The sequence below is a fragment of the Hippopotamus amphibius genome, chromosome 1 (assembly GCF_030028045.1).
Source record: "Hippopotamus amphibius kiboko isolate mHipAmp2 chromosome 1, mHipAmp2.hap2, whole genome shotgun sequence".
NCBI lineage: Eukaryota > Metazoa > Chordata > Mammalia > Artiodactyla > Hippopotamidae > Hippopotamus > Hippopotamus amphibius.
The window spans coordinates 239698913-239724201 of record NC_080186.1 but is presented as its reverse complement, the minus strand read 5'-3'; the positions used below and the strand labels follow the sequence as shown (position 1 = coordinate 239724201).

The 25289-nt window shown below is 37.9% G+C and overlaps 2 protein-coding genes across 4 annotated transcripts in view; one reads left to right on the top strand and one right to left on the bottom strand.

The window, feature by feature from the left end:
• The window catches only part of C1H5orf34 (chromosome 1 C5orf34 homolog), a 32081-nt gene extending 6814 nt beyond the window's left edge, over positions 1–25267 (bottom strand). The window contains exons 1-13 of one of the 3 annotated variants that reach the window (XM_057743897.1): positions 25135–25267; positions 21537–21651; positions 20697–20793; positions 20356–20589; positions 20114–20203; positions 17082–17725; positions 15038–15139; positions 11839–11962; positions 5829–5920; positions 4875–4944; positions 3043–3213; positions 2521–2615; positions 1107–1205 (exon numbers count right to left, since the gene is read on the bottom strand). In XM_057743897.1, coding sequence (XP_057599880.1) covers positions 1107–1205; positions 2521–2615; positions 3043–3213; positions 4875–4944; positions 5829–5920; positions 11839–11962; positions 15038–15139; positions 17082–17725; positions 20114–20203; positions 20356–20550 — 1682 coding nt within the window. In that variant the 5' untranslated portion in view covers positions 20551–20589; positions 20697–20793; positions 21537–21651; positions 25135–25267. The remainder of the gene's footprint in view (positions 1–1106; positions 1206–2520; positions 2616–3042; positions 3214–4874; positions 4945–5828; positions 5921–11838; positions 11963–15037; positions 15140–17081; positions 17726–20113; positions 20204–20355; positions 20590–20696; positions 20794–21536; positions 21652–25134) is intronic. The other 2 variants (XM_057743887.1, XM_057743903.1) reach the window with 2 other exon arrangements.
• LOC130858101 (ATP synthase membrane subunit K, mitochondrial-like) lies at positions 6252–6437 on the top strand. Its single transcript, XM_057743915.1, has one exon. It carries the CDS (start codon positions 6261–6263, stop codon positions 6435–6437), a length of 177 nt encoding a protein of 58 aa, XP_057599898.1. The 5' UTR covers positions 6252–6260.
• Positions 25268–25289: the final 22 nt, after the last annotated feature.

Below are 25289 nucleotides of genomic sequence, written 5' to 3'. Positions count from 1 at the left end.
TCTTTCTCTAAGTAACTAAGGAAAAGGTGATAATAAGCAAGCTTAATGTTTATATATTTTTTTCACCTTGCTAAGACACCTTACAACTTACTTTATTTTTTTTAAATATTTATTTATTTATTTATTTATTTATTGGCTGCACCAGATCTTAGTTGCGGCATGCGGGATCTAGTTCCCTGACCAGGGATCTAATCCAGGCCCCCTGCATTGGGAGGTAGAGTCTTAACAGCTGGACCACCAAGGAAGTCCCCTTTACAACTTATTTAATTTCAACCTTCCTAAATTGTTCCTGATATCCTTCTTTTCCAATATAATCAGATTATACTCTTGCAGTGACACAAACCTTCCTAAGACTCTCTCTTCTTGTCGTTTTCCTATATAGGAACCTGTAATTCTATGAAGTCTGAATTCCTCTATTGATTACAAGGTCTGTTCGTATCCATCAAAAGTCACATTACACCCAAACAGATAAGTGTCTGCCCCATAAAAACTAACTTCTTACTCCTTCCCCAAGTCAAGATACCCTTTTTTACCTCTGCCCTTGCTTCCTCCCTAAAATGTCTTAATTTCCCTGAATATTTCTTCGAAACCTAGTTCTAGTCCCCTGCACACTGAAAGGCACACAACAGGAGAGACTGAAATCTTGCTTTATTTGTTGATTTGTCAATTAATTTGGGGAAGGCAATTAATATAATAAAAATTATTTAAAAATCAACTTTTTCTGAAAGCTTGTTATGTCAGTCAACATTTTATTTCCTTCAGTATTACTACGAGTAAAAAATATATATATCCTCTAAATTTTTCCATAAAAGTTTTCAGGATGAATTTATTACACTAAAAGAGTCATCCATTTTGATATGAAGTTTTCAGTGCAGTTTTCTGGTATTCAGATGAAATACAGCAGTGATGAAATGTAATAAATGAGATACCCAATTAAAGAAAAATGATTTTTAAGACTGAAGCTATCAAAAACATCACAGGAGTTAAATATATTTAACTAATAGAAGTTCTTTTGGGGAAAAAGAGTCAGTTTACCATTTACCATTTTAATGTTTGAGGATCAGCTGGTTCTTTACACAGATTAAGTTTACAATAAATATAAATACCAGTTTTCTTCTGGAACAGAAGATGAAGGAGGTGTGGGCATTTCTCTCTGACTAGTCTGGGTCAGTCTTCTGCACCATGATATTACTGTTGTCACATATCTAGATTGAATACATTGAGAGATATTTGAATAACGAACTGGTAGAATATAAAAGTATTTAAAAATTGGAAAAATCATTAAGACAGTTTGGGAAAAAAGAATAAAGAAAAATTCTAAAGCAGGGCAATGTTTAAAATCCTTTTCACTGAAAAAAGCAAAAGCAAGTTTTTCTCATTCATCAGGAATAAAATGATTTACTCACATTCATGATTAATAAAGATGAGAATTAAGAATTGAACAAAGGTAACACTTGGATATCATTCAAAGTTCAAATGTCTAAATTCTCCTTTTAGTTTTTCAAAGTGAAATGAGTTTCATTAAATTTTATCATGAAAATGTCTCTACACATAAGACTAAGAGAGCATTTGCTTTCTAAAATTTAAACCAGAACACACCTATTAATGCAGACACACCCACACACATCCATAATTACATAACTCATCGAATATTCAAAACAAGTATCAAGCTCAAGAAAAAGAATGATTTGGAGTGACTGACTGAAATAAATAGTAATGCTTGCTAAAGACATTATCTTTTGAGGCAGATTATTCAAACTAGCAATGCCTGTTGGAGCATTTAAACCAAAATGCAATAAATCCCAACAGAAAAATAAATTCAAGAAGTAAAAAAGGAATTGCTTTGTGAACACCCTAAAGTAAAACCACTAACATGTCAAGAACATCAAAAGGAGAATGATTATTATAACAAAGTACATAAGCCAAAAGAGAAAAAGCATATTCATAAAAAGCCGATTTCACGAATCTTCTCCATTTTAATAATCATTAGCTAGTTTGTTTTATTTCACTTTATAGAAATATACATAAGTTATTTGTGGCTGTAAGCCTTATTTCAAATTGGTTAGGGGATTAGTTAGTTAATTGGTTAATACAGCTGACCATAGTCCAACCCCCACAGCAAGCCAGTTATATCTGTAACACATTTATTTTGAAAAATCACTAGAATACAAAGGAAATGATTAAAGCTGACATGATCTATTTAGTTATGCTAAAGACCAACATAACCGTAAACTCTGAAACCTGCTGAGGACTTCCCTGGCTTCCACTACAGGGGGCATGGGCGTGGATTCAATCCCTGGTCAGGGAACTAAGATCTCAAGAGCCATGTGGTGTGGCAAAAAAAAAAAAAAAAAAAAAAAAAAATGCAGCTACTGAAACCTGCTGAAATGACTTCATGCACATTTTCCACATGGAAAAACTAAAAGTATATATAACATTTAAATAATGTTTATATGCTTCCTCTCCAAAAGTAAGTTGTTTTCTAACATGAAATTATTTTTTTAAATTGTTTTCCAGTACCTTTCGTATGGTCCAGGGTGTTGAATCTGAATTAAATGATCCTGTCCATCAGGAAAAGTTAATTTACACCAACCTAAGTTGAGACCTCGATTTACCTTAAGAAGCAAGGAGGAAAGGTAAGTTTTACTATTCTAGAAAAACAAAACAAAATCTTCTCTTTACTTAATTTTCAGTTAAAAAATAAGAGGTAGATGAATCATTAAAACTTTATTTTGACTAACTTAAAAGTTTTATTTTACATGGGATATGGGTATTATTTAACCACTACCCTTATATAGGTAATTACCAAAAGAATAAAATACTAGTCCCTCTCTCTATAATGAGTTACCTTTATAAAAATGAGGATTTGTCACCCTTTCTGATTTTTGCTAGGAAATCCAATGAGATCAGTAAAGCCTATTGACAAGATTTTATACTTCAGAAAATAAACTGAGATACTTTGGTGCTTCATTTTCTTTGTACTGTTTCCACAGATTAAACATAAATAAATAAAAAAATAATCTCAGTCTGAAGTATAATTACCTGTTTCTTTTCAATAAAAGAGCTGAAATTCCAGTTCAGGGTTAGAGTGATGCCATCTAAAAAGATAGCATGTACTTTGTCATCAGAGTATGCAAGAAATCTTCCCACGCTGGGTATGAACAATTCTCTCAAAAGCAAAGGCAGTATACTACTTTCATTTATCCCAGGTACCTAAAACCAGAAAATAAAAATAGCAAGGAAGAGAGTTATCCACTAATAAGATTAAAGTGATTAATGAACACTGAGGCAACTTCAGATTCTCATTAAGAAGTTGAATATTTAAAAATAGAACTACCATATGATCCAGTAATCCCACTACTGGGCATATACCCAAAGAAAACCATAATCCCAAAAGAAACGTGTACCATAATGTTTATTGCAGCACTATTTACAATAGCCAGGATATGGAAGCAACCTAAATGCCCATCAACAAATGAATGGATAAAGAAGATGTGGCATATATACACAATGGAATATTACTCAGCTATAAAAAGGGATGAGATGGAGTTATGTAATGAGGTGGATAGAACTACAATCTGTCATACAGAGTGAAGTAAGTCAGAAAGAGGACAAATATTGTATGCTAACTCACATATACAGAATCTAAAAATGGTACTGATGAACTCAGTGACAAGAACAAGGACGCAGATACAGAGAATGGACTGGAGAACTCGAGGTATGGGAGGGGGCGGAGGGTGAAGGGGAAACTGAGACGAAGCGAGAGAGTAGCACAGACGTATATATACTACCAACTGTAAAATAGATAGTCAGTGGGAAGTTGTTGTATAACAAAGGGAGTCCAACTCGAGGATGGAAGATGCCTTAGCGGCCTGGGGCGGGGAGGGTGGGGGGGACTCGAGGGGGGGGAGTCAAGGGAGGGAGGGAATACGGGGATATGTGTATAAAAACAGATGATTGAACTTGGTGTACACCCAAAAAAATAATAAAAAAAAGATAAAAAAAATAAAAAATAAAGAAGTTGAATATTGTACAGTCCTTATGTATGTTTTGACTTTTCCAGAAGTGGCTACCCAAGAGTGTCAGTCATTCTGCTGAACTTTACATAGAAAGTAGGCAAGGATTAGGAACTACAGCAACATACAGGTTGATAATCAAAGTAGTACAGATACAGAAATCAAGGTCTGAGAATCACTCCCTCCAAGTCAGCATTAAAAAATTTACTTTCATAGCTATGGAAATAGAATGAATACTGCTTCAACATAACTATGTTTTCACATACTTTGATCCAATCAATTCCCCTGCCCTTCCCCCTCGACTAAGAAAAAAGAAACAGGGGCTTCCCCGGTGGCACCAGTGGTTAAGAATCTGCCTGCCTACGCAGGGGACATGGGTTTGATCCCTGGTCTGGGAAGATCCCACATGCCGCGGAGCAACTAAGCCCGTGCGCCACAACTACTAAGCCTGCGCTCTAGAGCCCGAGAGCCACAACTACTGAGCCCAAGTGCCACAACTACTGAAGCCTGCGTGCCTAGAGCCTGTGCTCCGCAACCAGAGGCCACCACAATGGGAAGCCCACGCACTGCAACAAAGAATAGCCCCCACTCTCCGCAACTAGAGAAAGCCTGCACGCAGCAACAACATCCAACACAGCCAATACATACATACATAATTTAAAAAAACAAACTCTATATAGTAAAAGTATAACATAAAAGCCCAATTTTGCAGTGCTTATCAGATTTTTTTTAAAAACCAGTATTAATGTTACAAAGAATTTCTCACATGACTTAGATGAAAGTAATTTGAACTTACAAGTATGTACACAAATAATAAAACAATTAAAAACATCTTGCTTTTAAAATAATTTAAGATACCATTTTCCAGCAGCATATATGATAGTTATGGCTTAAAGAAAGCTTCATCTTGACACAATGGTGAAGAATTCTGTGAACAAGGAAAATACTACTTAAACATTTGCAAATAATAACATTTTCCAATTCTAGCAACCCATCTCACTGCTATACAACATTTTAGGCAAGTAACTCATTTCCACAAAAATATGTTTGGACCTCTCTTCTTCCTTAAGCCCCTAGGAGGGAACTACTACTGTTGCTTCCCTCAGTGCTAATCTTACATAGCTAAGGTTATTCCTCTAATTTTTAGCAATGAAATGACTCCAAGTGGAGAGGATTTTCAGAATTTGCTCCTTTTTAAGAAGTGACAGATTCACAGCACCTGAAAGGTTTGGCAGAGTCTAAGAGTGGTGGGGATGTGAATCAACTGTCCCCAGAAAATCAAATGACCAGTTCTGCTCCTTCAAATCTACTTTGGAAGTTGCTCAGACATAAGTTTATAAAAACAACAATCCATTTTCATTCCTCTAGGTGCCACAGACTGATTAATGAATTAAAAAACATATGAACCAAAGAACCAAACTACAGTTCATCTTCTGTTCATTCTCAGAAACTGTTATTACTCCTAGGAAAATAAAGAAGTATGAAAATTTAAGTGTATCATCAAATCCTCAACTTTATTCCAAGGAACAACAATGATGCCACAAATTACCCAAAGAAAAGGCACTTCCCGCCAGCCACTGCTCACCGTGTGAATGTTTCTCCGTATTTATCTTCAAATTTCAAAGTCAGAAGTACTCTTATAATGACATTGTGATCACTTTACTTTATAAATGATGAGACCAGAAAAGTTGACAGATTTTATTAAGGACACTTCCACTGTACCTACCAATTCTTAATCTTATCCTAACCACTAGAAAATGTATCAAGTTTCTCAGACATAATACTTGATTAGGTTGAATGTGAAGCACTTACCTGGTTGCCTGTTTAATTAGAGAACACACAGAAAATGGACTTCCTGGTCTGTCTGGAGGAAGGTTATTTACTGAGTAAGTTTTCTCTTCTCTCTGAAAATTAGTGCAAAAAACAAAACAAAAAAAAACCCAATAAATTTTGGCCATTATTACTTAGCTATTTTTTCTTGAAATATGTATTTCCATATGACAAGGCAAGCAGTTATTTTAAGTTAATCAAAAGCACATAAAAGGTAACTTTTAAAGGTATTTTATGATGCTATTCCATTTTCCCATTTTTTTTTAAAGTCTAGACTTCCTCCTATCACAAGTTATCCTGAAGGCCCATTGAACATGTGCGAGAGAGGTGGCTTTTTCCGGCGGGGCCAAGGGGCAGCTGGGTACATTGAAGGACATGGGCTGCGGAGTTCGTGCGTTTTGAAAGACTGAAATCATGGCAGGTCCAGAAACTGATGCCCAGTTCCAGTTCACTGGTATCAAAAAATATTTCAGCTCTTACACTCTCACAGGGAGAATGAACTGTGTACTGGTCACATATGGAGGTATTGCTTTGATAGTCTTATACTTCAAGTTAAGGACTAAAAGGACCCCAGCTGTGAAAGCAACATAAACGGATTCTAAACTGCTCATCTGTTAAGTTCCCATGGCCTGAAGAAACTAACGTCAACTCATCATGTGATACTCAATTTGTACAATAAATTATGAACCTGGAAAAAAAAAGCTACCCTATTCAAAAATTACATTCTAATAGCCTATAACTTACTACTCAATTTAAATCTTGGCTATACTCAAATTAACAAACTAACTTCCCTGTGCATCAACAGGAAACCTACTACATAAGCCCCCTTTTCCCTTTAGACAAGGGAAGAAAAAAAAAAAAAGAAAAGAAAGGTGGCTGTATAGGCTTAAAAAACTAGTTTAATCACTATTTTAATTGAATGAATATATCACTTTGTTATATTTTATTAACGGAAAAACTATTGCTAGTTTGTGTAAGACAATATTATTTACTTATTCAAGGCCCAATTTACTGCATTAGAAAAAAAAATGTTATTTTGTTATTCCTTCTGAATTTCCTTTCTCAAACTCTTCCATGCTAGTGTTTACCAGGACTCTCTCCAGCCTTCTCTTCTGATTTCCAGTTTCTTCTTGGGTAATCCCAGGAGGGTTCAAAACTGTGTCCATAATAAATATCACAACAGCAACAACTAACATTTATTAAACAGATACTATGTGCTACGCTATGTCGTCTACAAAGGATTATCTCATTTACTCCTCAAAATAATCCTGAGAGATATGAACTACTAATGTCTATTTTTTAGATAAGGAAACTGAGGCTTGAGGGCTAAGCAGTAGTAGAGATCTGAACCGAACCACAAGAGAGTGGCCCATACTTTACCATCAGTGAGAGAAGATAAACTTTAAAGTCAGACAGAGCTGGTTTCAAATCAAACGGGTGTCCCTTTACTACTGTGATGACCGGCAGGTTACACAAGCTCTTGGAAGCCTCAGTGCCTACAACCTATGAAGCAGGGATACCACCTACCATTCAGGCTGTCCCGAGGATTAACAAAATAATACATTTATAAAGCACCTGGGACAGAATTCAGTCTGTAGGAGGTACTCAAAAATTAGTCTCTCCTCTTTTATCCTGGACTGTAGACTTGACTATCTAAATCTCTACTGGATATCACAAAGACATTTCAACTTCAACACATCAAAAATGAAATTACCTGCAGCACAAAACCTGCGTTTCCCTTGTCTCTACTTCACGTTTACCTCTGGTATGTCAATTACTACACGGTATTCCCTCTGCCTGGAATTCAGCTCCCTCCTCCATCAGCTTCGTCTAACTCCCACCTTTCCATCAGCCTCGGGGAAGCCATACGGAGATTCCACAGACTCAGTGAAATCCCCTAGTTATACCTGCAAGCAGAGAACCCTCCACTCCCTGCTTCTTGGTTTTCATTATGATTTCAATTTTATAGTTTTACATTTAATGCTGGTCTTCCCTGCTAGACTGGAGCTTCATGAAGGCAGGGGCTGTATCTGTTTTGCTGACCTCTGTACCCTCAGCATTTATGAGCACAATGTGCTAAGTCACATGGTAGGCACTCAACATGCTGCACTTCATTTATGTCTTTCTCTATTGATACAGAGTCCCTTCAGGGTTCCTCTTTTCCACTGCCCTATTTCACCAATTCTAAAATGCTTATTTTTCACAATTTAACCTCTCTGAAATGAAGATGCACCTTATAATTAGGAGTTTCTTATAATTACTATCAGGCAGATGGGACCGAGCTATAATAGAATTTAAATCTTTTATGCATACCTCTCGGTAAGACCAAAAAGTGTCATCATCAACACACTTCAGGTTTAAAAAATTTGGGGTTTAATCCAGTGCCTGGTACCACCTACTTATTAATTCAATAACTTGGAATCAGTTTCAACTCCTTCCTCATCTCCAATATCCTGTCAGTCATCAGTTCTATCTCCTTAATATTTCTTGGGTCCACTCTTATCTTTCCATTCTCATTACCTCTGCCCGGCCCTCATACTTCCTTCTCTGCACTACTATAAATGTCTTCTAACTGGTTCTACAGCTTGACGTGCCACTGCTTCCCCAACCCAGCTGATCGTCCTCTGAAAACATGATCTAACAAAAACATGATGTCACTTGCCTACTCAAATCCTTCATGCCTCTCCAAAAGCAATAGGGTTTCTCATGCCCCATTTATCAACTGTCCCGACTTAGTGGTCTGATCTCTTCTCTGGACTCTCCCCCCATCATTCTCCCTCTGTTTTAGTCTCCTGCAGCCTACCACAGCATTTTCATTTCCTTCAGCATTCCACACTCGCCCTGGACTCTAGCCTCCAGTTAGATGACAATCATCTAAGCGTGATGTGCTGAACAAGACAAGGCACACCTCTAGGTGGATTAGTTAGTAAACAAACACTGATCAGTATGAAAATGTCACAAAGTACTAAATGCCAAGAAAAAAGAAAGAGGAGAGTATCCTGATAGAGAGTGTCTGAGTAGCTTCTTTGGATAGTCAGGAAAAGCCTCCTTGAGGAGGTGACATTCAAATAGAACTTCTAATGGCAAGAAGCCAGCCATGCAAAGAGCTGAACAAGAACAGTGTTTCCTTAGCTATACACTCCTCTAACTCCATCCCTCTTTTGCATAACTCCTCCTTTAGAATTCTAAATCCTAGCTTAGCCGTGTCTTCCTCCAAGGTACCTTTCTGGTTAGGTACCCCTCCTTATGTGGACCCGAAGCACCAAGTTTTATTCTCTATGGAAGCATTTACATTGTGAGTCCTTGTCAATCTTTCCTCTTTCAAGTTTTAATTGTACAAGCAACGATACATTACTACTTTGGGGGTGGAGAAATAACTCAAAAATATAAGATTTAAGTCCCTCCCAATTCCTCTTCCCTCACAAAATTCCAGACTCCTCCCCAAAAGTAACCACTTCAGTTCAGTTTTTATCTGCCTAGATCTGTCCCTGTGCATTTACACATGTATTATATACAGCAGTATAACTGGGTTTCGGGTTTGTTTTTTTGTTGTTGTTCTTTACACAAAAGATATCATTGTACATGTTCTCATGCAACTTTCTTTTTTCATTCAGCAGCATCTTGGAGATCTTTGAATATCTGTCTCTCCATGTGTCTCCATCTTTCTCATTCTTTGAAACTGTTGCCAGCATTCCCATGATCTGATCACCATAGCTTATTTCACCAATTTCCTACCGATGAAGATTTAGACTGCTTCCCGTTTTTCGCTACTACAAACAAGACCACAATCCACATCCTTGGCCATGTTTCTTCAAATATACATACCAATATTTTTCTAGGATAGATACCTTAGAAACAGAATTTCTAGCCAACTTTACTTGATATTATCAAGTTGGCCTTCATGAAGGCTCAATCAGTTTACACTCCAATCAACACTATAAAAGCACCTCTTTCCCCAGACCCTTGCTGACAGTAGATATTATCAACCTTTTGACAATCTGATGAGTGAAAAACGTTATATCATTGTTTATTAATTTGCATTTCTTTGTTGCAAGCAGTAAAGCTGAACATGTTTTCAAATACTATGGGTTACATGGCTTAACCATTCTTACCCTTTACTCATGTTTCTATTAGGTTGTGTTTTTTTTGGTCTTTTTATTACTGATTTATAGTGTAGAATATTCTCTTTCAGGCCCTTCTCTTTTTTTACTTTAATTTAACATAAGTTAAATACTTAAACTTTAACATACATTCAAAAATCTCAAGCTGATCAAACTTTTCTTTATGCCTTCTGGTTTTCTGTATTGTACTTAAGAAGACCTTCCCTACCACAAGATTATAAACAATGTCCTTCTATTTTCTTTTAATAATTACAAAGTTTGGTTTCTTACATTTAGCCCTTTAATCCATCTGGAATTTATTTCGGAATATGGGTTAGAGTAAGGAGCAAACAATTTTACTCTCAAAAGAAAGCCAATTGTTTCTAGATGTTTTCACTCAAGTAGACAGGAGAGTGAATGTGTTGCACACTGGGTCTGAGTGTGTGAAGCCCAAGCAGCCCAACACAAAAGCACAACTTGTCTGGAAGTTTTGTTTTATCCCCAAAGCACATGTGATACGTTTGCTTCAGTATAAAAATTATCACCCCCTCCCTGTGACACCTTTGAGTAAAACTGAAGCTCCAGGAAGATGTTCTGTATTTATCTTGTAGTTTTCTGAACTCTCGATACACAGCAGTCAGCAGTGTAGACACATACGCATACCCACCCTATTTGCCTGTTCACTTGATTATCTCACGCACTACAAACACTGCTGGTCACGCTTTCATCTCCTTTGCCTGTTTGCCTGATTGGCTGACTACGAGAGTGTGAACTCTCGAGGGCAGGAACTCTTCATCTTTAGCCAGTGCTTACCAGACTGCCTGCCTACGAATGTTCAATTAATATTTTCTGAATAAATACTTTCCTACAAATAGACTGCAGCAGGGAATCTGCTCTAATATATACTAAAATATTTATGAATGAAATGATATTTGGGATTTACTTAAAAATAAACAGGGGGTGGAGGGGCAGTGGGAAGTACAGATGAACAAGCTGGGTAATGGGTACATGAAGGTCTGTGACACTTGTCTTTCCACTTTTACATATGTATGAAATTTTCCCTGGTTAAAAAAAAAAAATCTGCTCTAGTTTTAAGCCTTCTCCCTAGCAACCCTGATGATCTTATCATTCAAATACTCCGCTCTGTAATAGAGAAAAACATATTATGTTCCATTCTGCAAAGCAAAGCCATGTGATACTACGGTAATCCCTATAAAAGGGTAGATTTCAAGTGTCAGAGTGGGAACAAGCAAATTTAGACTAACAAAATTTCCACATGGTTATATCTTGGTCTGATATATTACATATATCGTGTTACGTTTCACAGTTTTCAATGACAGAGAACAATCTTGTTCAACGTTCTAGATGTATACAAAGATTTAGGAGTTTAGAGGTGTTTTAAATATGCAAGCGACTGTATGTGGAGGGGGAAAGAATGTGCTTTTTAATGTGCAAATATTAATTCAAAGAAGTATACTGATTCCAAAGAATAGTGCTGGTTTCAGTGTTTCCTACTGATAGCCTATGACAGAAGAAATTTAACTTCTGCTTTAAATACAAACTGCTTGGATAGTAGTGGATGACGGAATACTGGATGAGAATACAGTAAAAATAAGGTGGTTAGTAATCACTGTGCCAAGGCTGGCAGTTAGATGATATCAATTCTCTAGACTAAGAAGTAGTAGCAAGAAATGTTATGAAAGATCAAATTTCCCATATATATATCAGAATTATTTAGGAACAGCTCTACATTAAAAAGCTTCTTGGACTTGCACTTCCACTGCAGAGGGCACAGGTTCAATCCCTGGTTGGGGAAGTTCCACATGCCATGGGCTGTGGCCAAAATGAGAAAAAAAAAATCTTCTTGAGCTGAGAACTCACTGTCAACTTACCTCTTCTGATCCTTCTTGAATGGAATAATACGTAAAATAGTTCCCCAAATAAGCTCCTTCTGACCTGAAAACAGATCCATCTCCAGGATAAATCTCTATTGAGTTCATATTTTTATGGGTAAGTCTAAGGAAAAGAAATAACCATTAAAAATTTTTTCTCATCGAGATTAAAATATACATGAAGGCAATCATAAAAAAAAAAAAAAAAGCAGTATGAAGTTTTGCCTATCTAGAAAAATGGATAATTTCATACTCTGCCCATCAACCAGCTAAATTAATTTTTTTTTGCAAAAAATAGAAACAAAACACACAGAATTGGTTAATGTATCTATTTCAACTAAGCTCAACTTCTAGAAGTCAGGCATCTTGTCTTATCATCCTGGTATCCTACTGCCAGTCACAGTGGCTGGCACATTATAGCCCACTGTACAGGAGTTAAATATGACAACTCCAGAATCTAAAAATATATTATTGTGTAATAATGAAACTAGTAGACTCAATACCTGATGAATGAGATTAGTCATGTGTAAGAGGAGCCACCCCTAAGAGAAGGTGACTGACTACCTGGAGCAGCTGGGTACAATCAAGGTATTGGGTACATAATGTATAAAAACTAAGCCAAGTCAATTTTATTGAAACATATATGAAGACTAAATTGTCAGAACGGGGTGGGTTTAGGTCCCATTTGCTTATTTTTGTATTATTTCCATTACTTTAGAGGGTGGATCCAAAAAGATATTTCTGCAATTTATGTCAGTGTTCTGCTTATATTTTCCTCTAGGAGTTTTATAGTATCCGGTCTTACACTTAGGTCTTTAATCCATTTTAAGTTTCTTTTTGTATATAGTGTTAGAGAATGTTCTAATTTCATTCTTTTACATGTAGCTGTCCACTTTTCCCAGCAACACTTATTGAAGAGACTGTCTCTTCTCTGTTGGATACTCTTGCCTCCTTTGTCGTAGATTAACTCACCACAGGTGTGTGGATTTATTTCTGAGCTTTTTATGTTGTTTTATTGATCTATATGTCTGTTTTTGTGCCAGTACCATACTGCTTTGATTACTATAGCTTTGTAGTATAGTCTGAAGTCAGGAAGCCTGATTACTCCAGCTCTGTTTTTCTTTCTCAAGATTGCTTTGGCTATTTGGGGTCTTTTGTGTTCCCATGCAAATATAAAAATTATTTGTTCTAGTTCTGTGAAAAATGACATTGGTAAATTGATAGGAATTTCATCAAATCTGTAGAGTGCCTTGGTAGTATAGTCATTTTAACAATGTTGATTCTTTTAATCCAAGAACATGGGTATATCTTTCCATCTGCTTCCGTCTTCAGTTTCTTTCATCAGTGTCTTATAGTTTTCAGAGCACAGGTCTTTTGTCTCCTTAGGTAGGTTTATTCCTAGGTATTTTATTCTTTTTGATGTGATGGTAAATGGGGTTGTTTCCTTAATTTCTCTGAACCTAATTAAACTTAAAAGCTTTTGCACAGCAAAGAAAATCATAAACAAAATGAAAAGACAACCTACGGACTGGTAGAAAACATTTGCAAACAACGTTACCAACAAGGGATTAATCTCCAAAATATACAAACAGCTCATACAGCTCAATATAAAAAAAAAACCCAATTAAAAAAAATGGGCAGAAGATCTAAACAGACATTACTCCAAAGAAGACATACAGATGGCCAAGAGGCACATGAAAAAATGCTCAACATGGCTAATTATTAGAGAAATGCAAATCAAAACTACAATGAGGTATCACCTCACACTGGTCAGAATGGCCATCATCAAAAAGATCACAAATAACAAATGTTGGCGAGGATGTGGAGAAAAGAGAACCCCCCTGCACTGTTGGTGGGAATGTAAATTGGTGCAGCCACTATGAAGGACAGTATGGAGGTTTCTTAAAATACTAAAAATAGAGTTACCATATTATCCAGCAATCCCACTCCTGGGCATATATCTGGAGAAAACTATAATTCGAAATGATACATGCACCCCAATGTTCATTGCAACACTATTTATACAATAGCCAAGACATGAAAGCAACCTAAATGTCAATCGACAGATGAATGGATAAAGAAGATGTGGTATGAATATACAATGGGATATTACTCAGCCATTAAAAAAAAAAATGAAATAATGCCATCTGCAGCAACATGGATGGGCCCAGAGATTATCATACTAAGTGAAGTAACCCAGAGAAAGACAAATATCATATGATATTGCTTATATGTAGAATATAAAAGGGAAGGAAAAAAACAATACAAAGGAACTTATTTGTAAAACAGAAACAGACGCACAGACATAAAAAACAACCTTGTGGTTACCAAAGGGGAAGGGGGGGGGGTGGATAAATTAGGAGCTTGGCATTAACATATACACACTGCTATATATAAAACAGATAACCAACAGGGACCTACTGTATAGCATAGGGAACTATACTCAATATTTTGTAATAATCTACAAGGGAAAAGAATCTGAAAAAGAACATATATATGTGTGTGTGTATAACTGAATCACTCTGCTGTACACCTGAAGTGAACACAACATTGTAAATCAACTGTACTTAATTTTCTTAAGACAAAAAAAAAAAGAGAAGGGGGTGGATTTTCATACAGGGAAAGGAGACCCCAAAGAACAAAAATTTCACGAATTTCTCCTAGCCTTATTTATAGAAGTGAAACTGAATCCAGCCAACACTAGTATTCCAGTCACTAGAGAGCTATACCCTGGTGGAGTAGGGATAGTACAACAGAATAGTTCACACACAGAGGCGATGGTCAGTGAATATTCACTGCATGAATGATGGCCAAAATATCTCGCAAGCTAGCTAACTTCTCTGATTCCATGCTCAACAGGCAACCTTGTGATGTGACTGATTCAGACGACTAGGTCCCCTGTTGTTTGGTAGGGGTATCCTAAATAACCGGCAAAATACTTCATTCACAAGCAAAACTAATCCCTCACCGGCTTAGGTGTTGTCACAAAAATCTTGTCATTATGTTTACTGTGAATTAGTCACAAGATCCCTATGGGCACTAATAAAATCAACTTTTGAGACCTCTGAAATTCAGGGCCAAACACAGGAGAACGGTGGCCCCGGCAAAATTGTCCTCTTGCGGGAGGCCATCCACAAGGCTAGTCCTATATCCTCTGTGACATCGCTAAATAGCTCCAAATGCAACACAAGTGCCTTACCTATAGGTAACACCCTTGTACCAAACCACTTTCACTAGTTCAGAGTAGGAATATTCTTCTTCACCAAACTGTCTCTGTGAAAGTGAATCACAAAAATTCCACCTGCGAAGGACAAAATACAAGCTATTAATTCTGGTTGCCTAACATAATTACCTTTAGAAGACAACAAAAGAGTGCTACTTTAGTAAGATTTATTTCTTGCTTAACTCAGATCAAAGAAAAGTAAAAGCTAATATGAAAGTACATTAATGAAATTTAAAATTACAGTTGACCCTTGAACAACATGGGGGTTGGGGGCACTGACCCCAGTGCAGTAGACAATCAACTACTGTTATCTCTGCCTCAAAAACAAAGGCGTTGATAAATGACTCACCCAAGGGTAGGAAGCTGAAATAGTTTGGATAAAATCAGGACTCAAAGCCTAGTTCTGTTGATTCCACAAATTGTAATTTCTAATCAAACACAAACTTTCCCCCACACTTACTTAAAGATCTGAAAAATAAAAATATAGGTACTAAATTTATTGAAAAAAATCTGTGTATAAGTGGACCCACACAGCTCAAATCCATGTTGTTCAAGAGTCAACTGTGATCATTTTTCTGTGTATTTTTCTTAGTATTTTTAATAATCTCATTATTGAATCTCAGCATAAATACATAAAATTTTTACTATCCTTTAAAATTTAGGATTCAAACAATAAATATTTACTGAAGTATCTATGGTGGGCCAGGCACTGTGCTACACACTGTGGATATAACACCCAAGAAAGCAGACATGGTCCCTGCCCTGAGTGGAAAGATTCTATCTAGCAGAGACATTAAATAGTAGATATTGAACATAAAGAAAGGAGAATTACTGGATGCTATGGGACTGTATACATCCTAATCCTACCTAGGGACTTGGGCAAGCATTCTAGGGGTCACAAGAAATCCAGTTGAGCAAGAGTAGAGAAAGCAAGGGCCAGAGTGGTGAGGGTTTCAGACCCAGGAAGGGAGCAGAGAGTGGAAGGCCCGTTAATGCCATGCTTAATGATGATGGGTTTCAATCAAGGCCAGTGGCAAGTTACTGAAAAACTGTTAATTTAAGAAGCATAAATCTCTTTTGATGTGTACTTATAACACTGGAATTCCCAATTCTAACTAGACAATCATGACAAGCCTGAAAATCATTCCCATGTTTTGTTTTCAATAACAAATATGTACTCAGAAGACGACTTGGGATCATATCCCAGTTCTACAAGCACTAGGTGTGAGACTTTGCTTGGGTTATTTAACATCTCCGTGTCTCAGATTCTGCTACAAAACGGGGGTGATAATGATACGTACCTCCTGGGGTTTACTACGAAGATGAAACAGGACAGTTGTGCCTGGCACAAAGCAAGCACTCTGTGTTAGCTATTACCATTATTACGCACTACTTACAGAGTCCATGTCACAGATCTACAACCATTAGGTTATTCATCTCTTAGTGAAGGTAAAAGGTTTGTACCTAGCCATCTAGAAGCCTCTCCATGTTCACCCCTTTTGACGATGGACATGTTTACAGTCAGTTAACCAAAGCCAAGGGCGTCCTCTGAGGCTATGTATGACAGAAAGAGCCCATGAGCACACGCTCGTCAGGGTCACGCTCCAGCAGCAGAAGTAACGGGTTCCACTGAGCGTGAGCTGATGCCTTCCAGGGCTCACTCCCAGAGCCCGTGCCACCACTTACCACGCTTTAGTCACCTTTTCAGTGACAGTGATCCTCACTAGACTCTAAACTCCTAGAAGGCAAGGACTCTGTCTCAGTCACCTCTACATCTCCGTGCTTAACAAAGTACCTAGCGTAGTCAGCCCTCCACCAACATCCAATGCACAGATGTAAACTAAGAAATGTAGGCAACACATTAGCTAGGGACATTATTTACTATCTATTGTAAGCAGAGTTTAAGATCAATTGAACTTTCCTTATGAATGGTATCAGATGATTCAGAAAGAAAAATGACCCTTAGGTAAGGTCTGGTTCTGACAAGTGGGTTTGGACAAACAAGTCATTCTTCCATTACCTGTGCAGGTGCGGGACAGGACAGCTCAGTAACAGGGCCCTGGGAAGAACAGAAACTTCTTTTTCTTTTTCCTCAGAAACGTCAGAAGTTAAAATTCTCTTCTGGGTGATATCTGCCTCCTTTCCAGACATACTGCTGATTTTATTATGAAAACGAAGTGCTAAAGACAAAGGGTACTTCCATTCCTCTGGACAGGAGGCCACAGACCAGCACTGCTTTACCCAAGTGTATACACACGTGTCTTTCGTACCAGGTGAAGACAGAGCCTCCCTCCCTTCAGTTCCATTTACACAATTCTTCTCTAAAGGTCCTTCGGATGTCATGATCTGACAATAAAGTTCATTTTCTTTATTCTTCAGTCTCTGTCCTGATAAGCTTCTATATGTAGAGACTTTGCCAGCATTTTCAACTAGTTTGTCCTTTTGGGCTTCATTATTTTTTTCTGACATTACTATAGATGACTCTGGCTTCTGGCTTACTTTACACAAAAAATGTACTGTGAATTCATGCTGAGATTTGGGCAGGCAAAGGTATGCGTGACCATCTAAAGATGATATCTTCACGGTGCCAGTCTGCATACATATCGTGCCGTCATCAGTGTCAACACCAGGCCAGTTCACTTCCAAGATGTCAGCGAAGATACGCTGAGTTGACAGGAGAAAAAGGGATGGTATTTTCTGTTAATAGTCCAATTTTTCCACACTTTTGATACTTACACATTATGTAAGAAAGCTCTTAAAAGTTTTGTGTTCTACTACCCAGAAAGAATGAAAAATGTTAGCCTATATATGGTTTTCCAGAGGACATTTGCTGTTGTTAAGATTATATCTCTCAGAAAAGTAGACGTGAACACACACACTCTCTCTCTGACAAAAAGGACAGAAAAGAAGAAAAAGAAAAATCATCTTGATTATATTTAATGTTAAACATATACTGATTTAAAGTGTGCAATGAATCAGAGATAAATAGATTTGCAGCCCCTCCCAAAAAGTCTACTCTGAAAAAGATTATAAATGAGGGAAGAACAGCACTATCTAGGACAAGCAGTCATAACTTAAATGGTATGGAATTGGCATAAAAATCATCGACAGAATAATTTAGAGAATAAACAGACTCAACCATATCTTAAAATGTTACATATGACAACATAACCTTTTCAAAACAAGGAGGGAGAGGGAGAATTACGTATTTAATAAATGGTACTGAAACTATTGAACAGCATTTGGGAAATGCAATCTCAAAGGATTATTACATGGACTAAATAGGACAACATGTATAAGGTACTCATCCTACAAAGCACCAGGTACAGCACACACTAAATAAACTCCAGGTGCCTTAAAGGGTAACATTTAAAAAAACCGAAATACTTAAAGGTAAACTGATCTGGACCAATAGCAAATAGATGTGTAATAGGTAACAGTGCCTGTTGCATCTTTTCAGGTAAGATGAAAACAGTAAGTGTCACATAACAGTCTTTTAATCAACTAAGCTTGCCAAATTACACATTTCAACTTCCATTTATATATAATCTTATAAAAACTGTTGTCAAGAAAGCCTCATAAATTTACAGTGCTATCTATGTGTACAGATGTTAGTGTGCTAAAATTAAGGGCAGTACTCATGCCATTTGCAGCACCATGCATGCAACCAGAGATTATCATACTAAGTGCAGTAAGTCATAAAGACAAATACCATATGATATCACTTATATGTGGAATCTAAAATGTGGCACAAATGAACCTATCTACAAAACAGAAACAGACTCACAGACACAGAGATCAGACTTGTGGCTGCCAAGGGGCAGGGGTGGGGGGGGAAGCGGAGGGAGGGACTGGGAGTTTGGGGTTGGTAGATGCACACTATTACATTTAGAATGGATAAACAACAAGGTCCTCCTGTCTAGCACAGGGAACTATATCCAATTTTCCATTATAAACCATAATGGAAGAGAATATTAAGAAAAGAATGTATATATGTGTAAAACTGAGTTACTCTGCTGTACAGCAGAGATTGGCACAACATTGTAAATCAACTATACTTCAGTTTAAAAACTTATAAAAATAAAAAAATGAAGGGCAGTATTCATTGATGGCAAAGCTGCTTTACGAGGGTAGTCAGTTAAGACAATTCTTTTTTCTAGACTTAGACTACCTCATGGTCCTACCACGGCATCAGCAGCAAGCTATGTCGTTTCAATGAACAGTTACTCAAAAGATACAGTAAAATGGCCTTATAAACTAAATTACTAGCTTACAGCTTTTCTTGACTCCTTTGCCATGAGACAGGATAACAGAATATTACTCAGGAGGCAGGCAAGCATCATGACTGTAGCAGAAAGTGGTTAAGAGACACAGTCTTCAAAGTCAGACAGACTGGGTTCAGATCCTGACTCTGCCACTTAGAAAACTTCCACGGACAAATCAGGTAAACGCTCTGAGGTTTCGTTCCCTCACCTGTCAAGAGGGGCTAGTAGCAGCCAATATACCGGTTCTGACTGTCTGAACACCCACTTTGATCAGCAGGTACCCATGCCATACTGGTGTTATTAAACATTTTTAACACCATTCATACTTCTTGGCACATAGTGAACCCTCAAGAAATGATGGTTATTATTACTCCTAAGAGTCCAAAATAGAATAAAAGAATAAAAATGTGTATACCCATAAGTAATGATACATCTCTACTACACATTAACAAATAACTACACATAAGCTACTGAAAATGGCCACATAATTCCTGAATGTCGACACCTCTGAGAATCTAAAAGTCACCAATCTGTAAAGTTCTGAGCATAATCCTCTGTTACAAAAAACAACAAGCAAAAAAGGCAGGGAAATAAACTATATAACTTCTGTGTCTCAATGTACAAAATATCAAAACACCTTGGTCTGTTGAAATATATAGACCTATGTGTTCTACAGCAACATGTCTATGCTCAGTGTCATGAAGAAAAAGACTAAATACTAAACTACCTGTTTATAATTACTTTTCTTCAAATATTTGTTCTAAAAATGAGGTTCAAAAAATATTACCTTTTTCCTTTCAGAAGGTATGATGCTTTCAGATAAAAAAGGGCAAGTAGCAAAAGAGTTACGAAAATCTAGGGCTCGCTGTAGCTGCTCCTACAAAAAGGAATACAAAGTAATTTTTAAAAATGACTTGAAAATCAATTTAGAATGACAGTAATCCAAAATACTAAGTACTTCCCATATTCTGGCAACCTCAACAATATTTTAGTATTAAAAAGAGTAGTTTTTGTGTCATCTTTACTTACTCGGTAAGTGCTAATAACAAAGTGTGTCCTTTGGCGAATTCTTTCTGGTTGTTGTAAAGGATGTGCTGAAATAGGAGGTGCCTTTTCAAACAAAAATTCAGAGCCACAGGGAGAAAGCTGCAATCTGGAACCATCAACATACTGTACGTGCAGCGAATCATCTTCATAAAGTACCATCTGCACTTCAGCCGCCATGATTGTGACTACGGATAAAATGTCCTTCCAAGGCAAAGGCTGAAGGAAACAGGAAATACAGCAGCACAAACAGTTCTTTTCATATACAAAAGTTCTATCAAAATAAACGAATGAACATAAGCAAAACACATTGCCACTGCACTTACTTTTGTTGGATGGAAAGTGATTATCTTTACATACACGCTTCTGTGATCTGAACGCCTTGATTCACCCCAAGGGCTTTACTCCAGTGTAGGAACATAACTGAGAGGGAGAAGATAGCCCACCAAGTCATAACTGCCCTTATCATTTTAGCAGCTTTAGTTCCTAAGTTCAACTTCTGAAAATTGTATGCACAGTATCTCATTTCAAATAACAGGCAAATTCCATCTTTGTGGAAAAAATACAGCAAATCATTTTTAGTAATGTAAAAAGGCAGGCCAAAAGTAACTATTTGGCCTAAGGGAAAAGAACACCTGGATTCCTGCCCCTATTAAGGAAGTGGCTCCGTGTCACACCTCAGGAAGCTAATTAACCACCTAGTGTCTGAGACTTGTCCTTATTTCACTGAACTCAATTTCCTCTTCTTTACCTCTAACAAGTCTGTATTTTCACCTACGCTTTCCACATAGGTATGATTATCAGTCTACTATCCGATACATCCTCTATCCATATAGGTATGATGGAAGGGGAATGAGAGGCTTGGGTTCCACTCACACTCCACCAGTTCCTAGCTATAAACCTTAGGTTAGTTGGGCTGATTGTTTGTTTCCTTATCGGTAAAATTGTGGGAGCAACAGGATTGTTCTGAGGATTAAGTGAGACCACACATAAGACAGTGCCAGTAGTGTGCAGGCTGCCTTGTAGGAGCTCAATAACTTTTACGATTCTTTCTAGAACTAACTCCATCCCTTTCTAGGACATCAGCTCCTTCTGTTACTCAGGTGATCAAGTTTCACCTGACAGAAAAAAAAAACTTTCCATAGATACCACTTTCCCCAGTTTACCTCTATTTTCTACCAATAAACTTCTCAGGTGTAGTATCTGCTCAGTATCCACTTTCTCTCCCAACAATCTTCAGTGCGTTGCAATCCATGTTTCTCTTCCACGTCTCTTCTGAAACTGTTTCACAACGTCCCCTGACTTTCATTTAAAAAAGGGGGGGGGGGGCGCTGCTGCCATGGTCCCTCCCCAACACCCCTTCACACCTACTGCTCTTTTTAGGTGAATCATCCCTCTTCTTCACCATTTTCTTAAATCAAGGATTCATCAACACCTGACCTTAGTTAGTCCCCGTTTCATCTCTTCTTACTAGATACTCTCACAGTGCTTTCATGCCCACCCTTGCTTTTTAAAAAAATCTCACCCCGTTTCACTGTATGTAATTAGCTACATATGATACAGCCTATAATCTTTTGTGGACTATGTCAGGATATAAGTAAATATTAAACCACATGATCTCTCCTGAGGAAATTCACACAACTTTAATCATTTTTTTTCCTAGAGCAGTGGTCCCCAACCTTCTTGGCAATCAGGGACCATTTTTGTGGAAGACAAATTTTTCGCTGCTCTAGAGAACTTCCAAATCTGACCTCTCTCTAGAGCTTCCAGTTGCCTGCAGAAGCCACTACAATGAGGAGCCTGCACACCACAATGAAGAGTAGCCCCTGCTTAACCAAGGAGGTAAAAGACCTGTACTCAGAAAACTATAAGACACTAATGAAAGAAATCAAAGACGACACAAACAGATGGAGGGACATACCATGTTCTTGGTATGACTTCAGACTATACTACAAGGCTACAGTGATCAAGACAGTATGGTACTGGCACAAAAACAGAAATGCAGATCAATGGATTAGGACAGAAAGCCCAGAGATAAACTACGGTCAACTAATCTATGATAAAGGAGGCAAGGATATACAATGGAGAAGAGACAGTCTCTTCAATAAGTGTTGCTGGGAAAAGTGGACAGCTACATGGAAAAGAATGAAATCAGAACACTTCCTAACACCAGACACAAAAATAAACTCAAAAAGGATTAAAGACCTAAATGTAAGGCCAGACACTATAAAACTCCTAGAGGAAAACATAGGAAGAACACTCTTCCACATAAATCACAGCAAGATCTTTTCTGATCCACCCCTAGAATAATGGAAATAAAAACAAAAATAAATAAGTGGGACCTAAGGAAACTTCAAAGCTTCTGCACAGCAAAGGAAACTATAAGCAAGATGAAAAGACAACCCTTAGAATGGGAGAAAATATTTGCAAATGAATCAACAGACAAAGGATTAATCTCCAAAGTATATAAACAGTTCATCCAGCTCAATATCAAAAAAACAAACAACTCAATCAAAAAATGGGCAGAAGACCTAAACATGCATTTCTCCAAAGAAGACATCCGGATGGCCAAGAGGCACATGAAAAGCTGCTCAACATCACTAATTACTAGAGAAATGCAAATCAAAATGACAGTGAGGTATCACCTCACACCGGTCAGAATGGGCATCATCAGAAAATCTACAAACAGTAAATGCTGGAGAGGGTGTGGAGAAAAGGGAACCCTCTTGCACTGCTGGTGCGAATGTAAACTGATACAACCACTATGGAGAACAGTATGGAGGTTTCTTGCAAAACTAAAAATAGAACTACCATATGACCCAGCAATCCCACTGCTGGGCATATACCCAGAGAACACCATCATTCAAAAAGACACATGCACTCCAATGTTCACTGCAGCACTATTTACAATAGCCAGGACATGGAAGCAACCTAAATGTCCATCAACAGATGAATGGATAAAGAAGATGTGGTACGTATACACAATGGAATATTGCTCAGCTGTAAAAAGCAATGAAACTGGGATATTTGTAGAGACATGGATGGACCTGGAGACTGTCATACAGAGTGAAGTGAGTCAGAAAGAGAAAGGCAAATATTGTATATTAACACATATATGTCGACTATAGAAAAATGGTACAAATCAACAGGTTTGCAAGGCAGAAGTAGAGACACAGATGTAGAGAACAAACATATAGACACCAAGTGGGGAAAGCGGAGAGGGTTGGGGGGGGTAATGAATTGGGAGATTGGGATACCAAATAGTACACTCTAAATATATGCAGTTTATTGTAAAAAATAAAAGCTAAAAATTTTTTTAAAAATAAATTAATTAAAAATAAAAGGGCAGCCCCCGCTGGCAGCAACTAGAGAAAGCCCATGTGCAGCAATGAAGACCCAACATAGCCAATAAAATAAATTAATGCAGCCAATAAATAAATTAAATTTAAAAAATTTTAAAAAAAAGGAATGAAACCCAAATTCTTAACCACAGCTTATAAAAGGCATACAACATGCCCCCATCTACCTCTTCGATGTCATCTCCTAACTCTCTCCTTCTTGTTCAGGACGCTTTAGGTATGCTGGCTTTTTCAACGTTTTAAACAAGCTGTATGGCATCTCAGAACCTCCGCACTGTTCTTTCTGCCTAGCACATCCTATCCCCGGCTCACCACATGGCAGGTTCTTTGGCACCATCAATATCTCAGCGCAAATATCTCACCTCCTTAAAGGCCTAACTTCACCAAAGTTGTTCCCAGCCATCTCCCAATCACCTTTTACCCATTTCATCGTTTTTCTTCATAACATCTATTACTATCACAATTGTTTTATTTATTTTTAGTCTTTCCCCAACAGGACATAAACTCAATCAGAGCAAGGACCTCATCTGTCTTATTCACAGTTGTATCCCTGGCATCTAAAAGAATACGCGGGCAGTAATAAGGGTGCAATAAATATTTTTTAATGATAAATATGTAAGTAACATACATAAGTGAATTTTAACATTCTTGTTCCTCCTGAATTTGCAATCTGAGTTAATGGCATCTCAATGTTAGCCATATTTGATCTCTCAGTGTTTCCCTTTACACCCTTGTAACAAGTCCTGTTGATTTTGTCACTCTCTCCCATAAATCTGGCTCCTCCTTTCCTATTTCAGGCCCTCAACTTTCCCCTCCATTTCTGTAAACTGTCTGAGAACTTTTTCCAGGTTTTCCCCTCTCCAATCCATTTCCAGTACTGCCCGCAAAGGTAGCGTTCCACACCCCGACCATACCAACCGCTTTACATCACTTGCTAACACACTTGTTAAATGGCAATAAATGTATTTGCATTGCAGCTATACGTATCATATACGTGTATGATGTCTATTTGGTATTTCTGAAAAAACAAAAACAAAAACAAAAACCAGGTGCAGACACACAGCTGGAAAACATTTTCTGACAACAACTGGGAAAAGTATCTTTCGCTGAGTCTGCTTTTTTAAAACAGCTCATCGGAGCGTAACTGTTGTTCAGGTTCTGTACATCCTGAAGCACCCACGAGAAGCGGTCACAGGGTTAGCGTTCCTGGCCCCGAGAGAAGACGCAACGCGGCGCCGCCCCGCACCCCCTGCCCCCTCGCCCGCGTCGCGCCCCTGTGTGGCCTCGGCACCCAGCAGAGAGCCGCGAGCCTGTTCCTGCCAGAGGCGCCAACTCGTTTTTCAAGACGCCATATCCAGTTACAGAAGGAGCCTCATCAAAACCGCCACCACAGTCTTAGACTCACGCCGCAAGCCGTTCTGAGCGGAAAAGTCTGGAGAAGAAGCCAGTGCGCGGCCCTCGGGCTCGAATCCGCCCACACGCTCGCCGCAGCCGCGTCTGCGCCTGCGCACGGCTGCCTCCCGAGGCGCCTGCCTCGAACCCGACGTCAGCAGCAAGGTA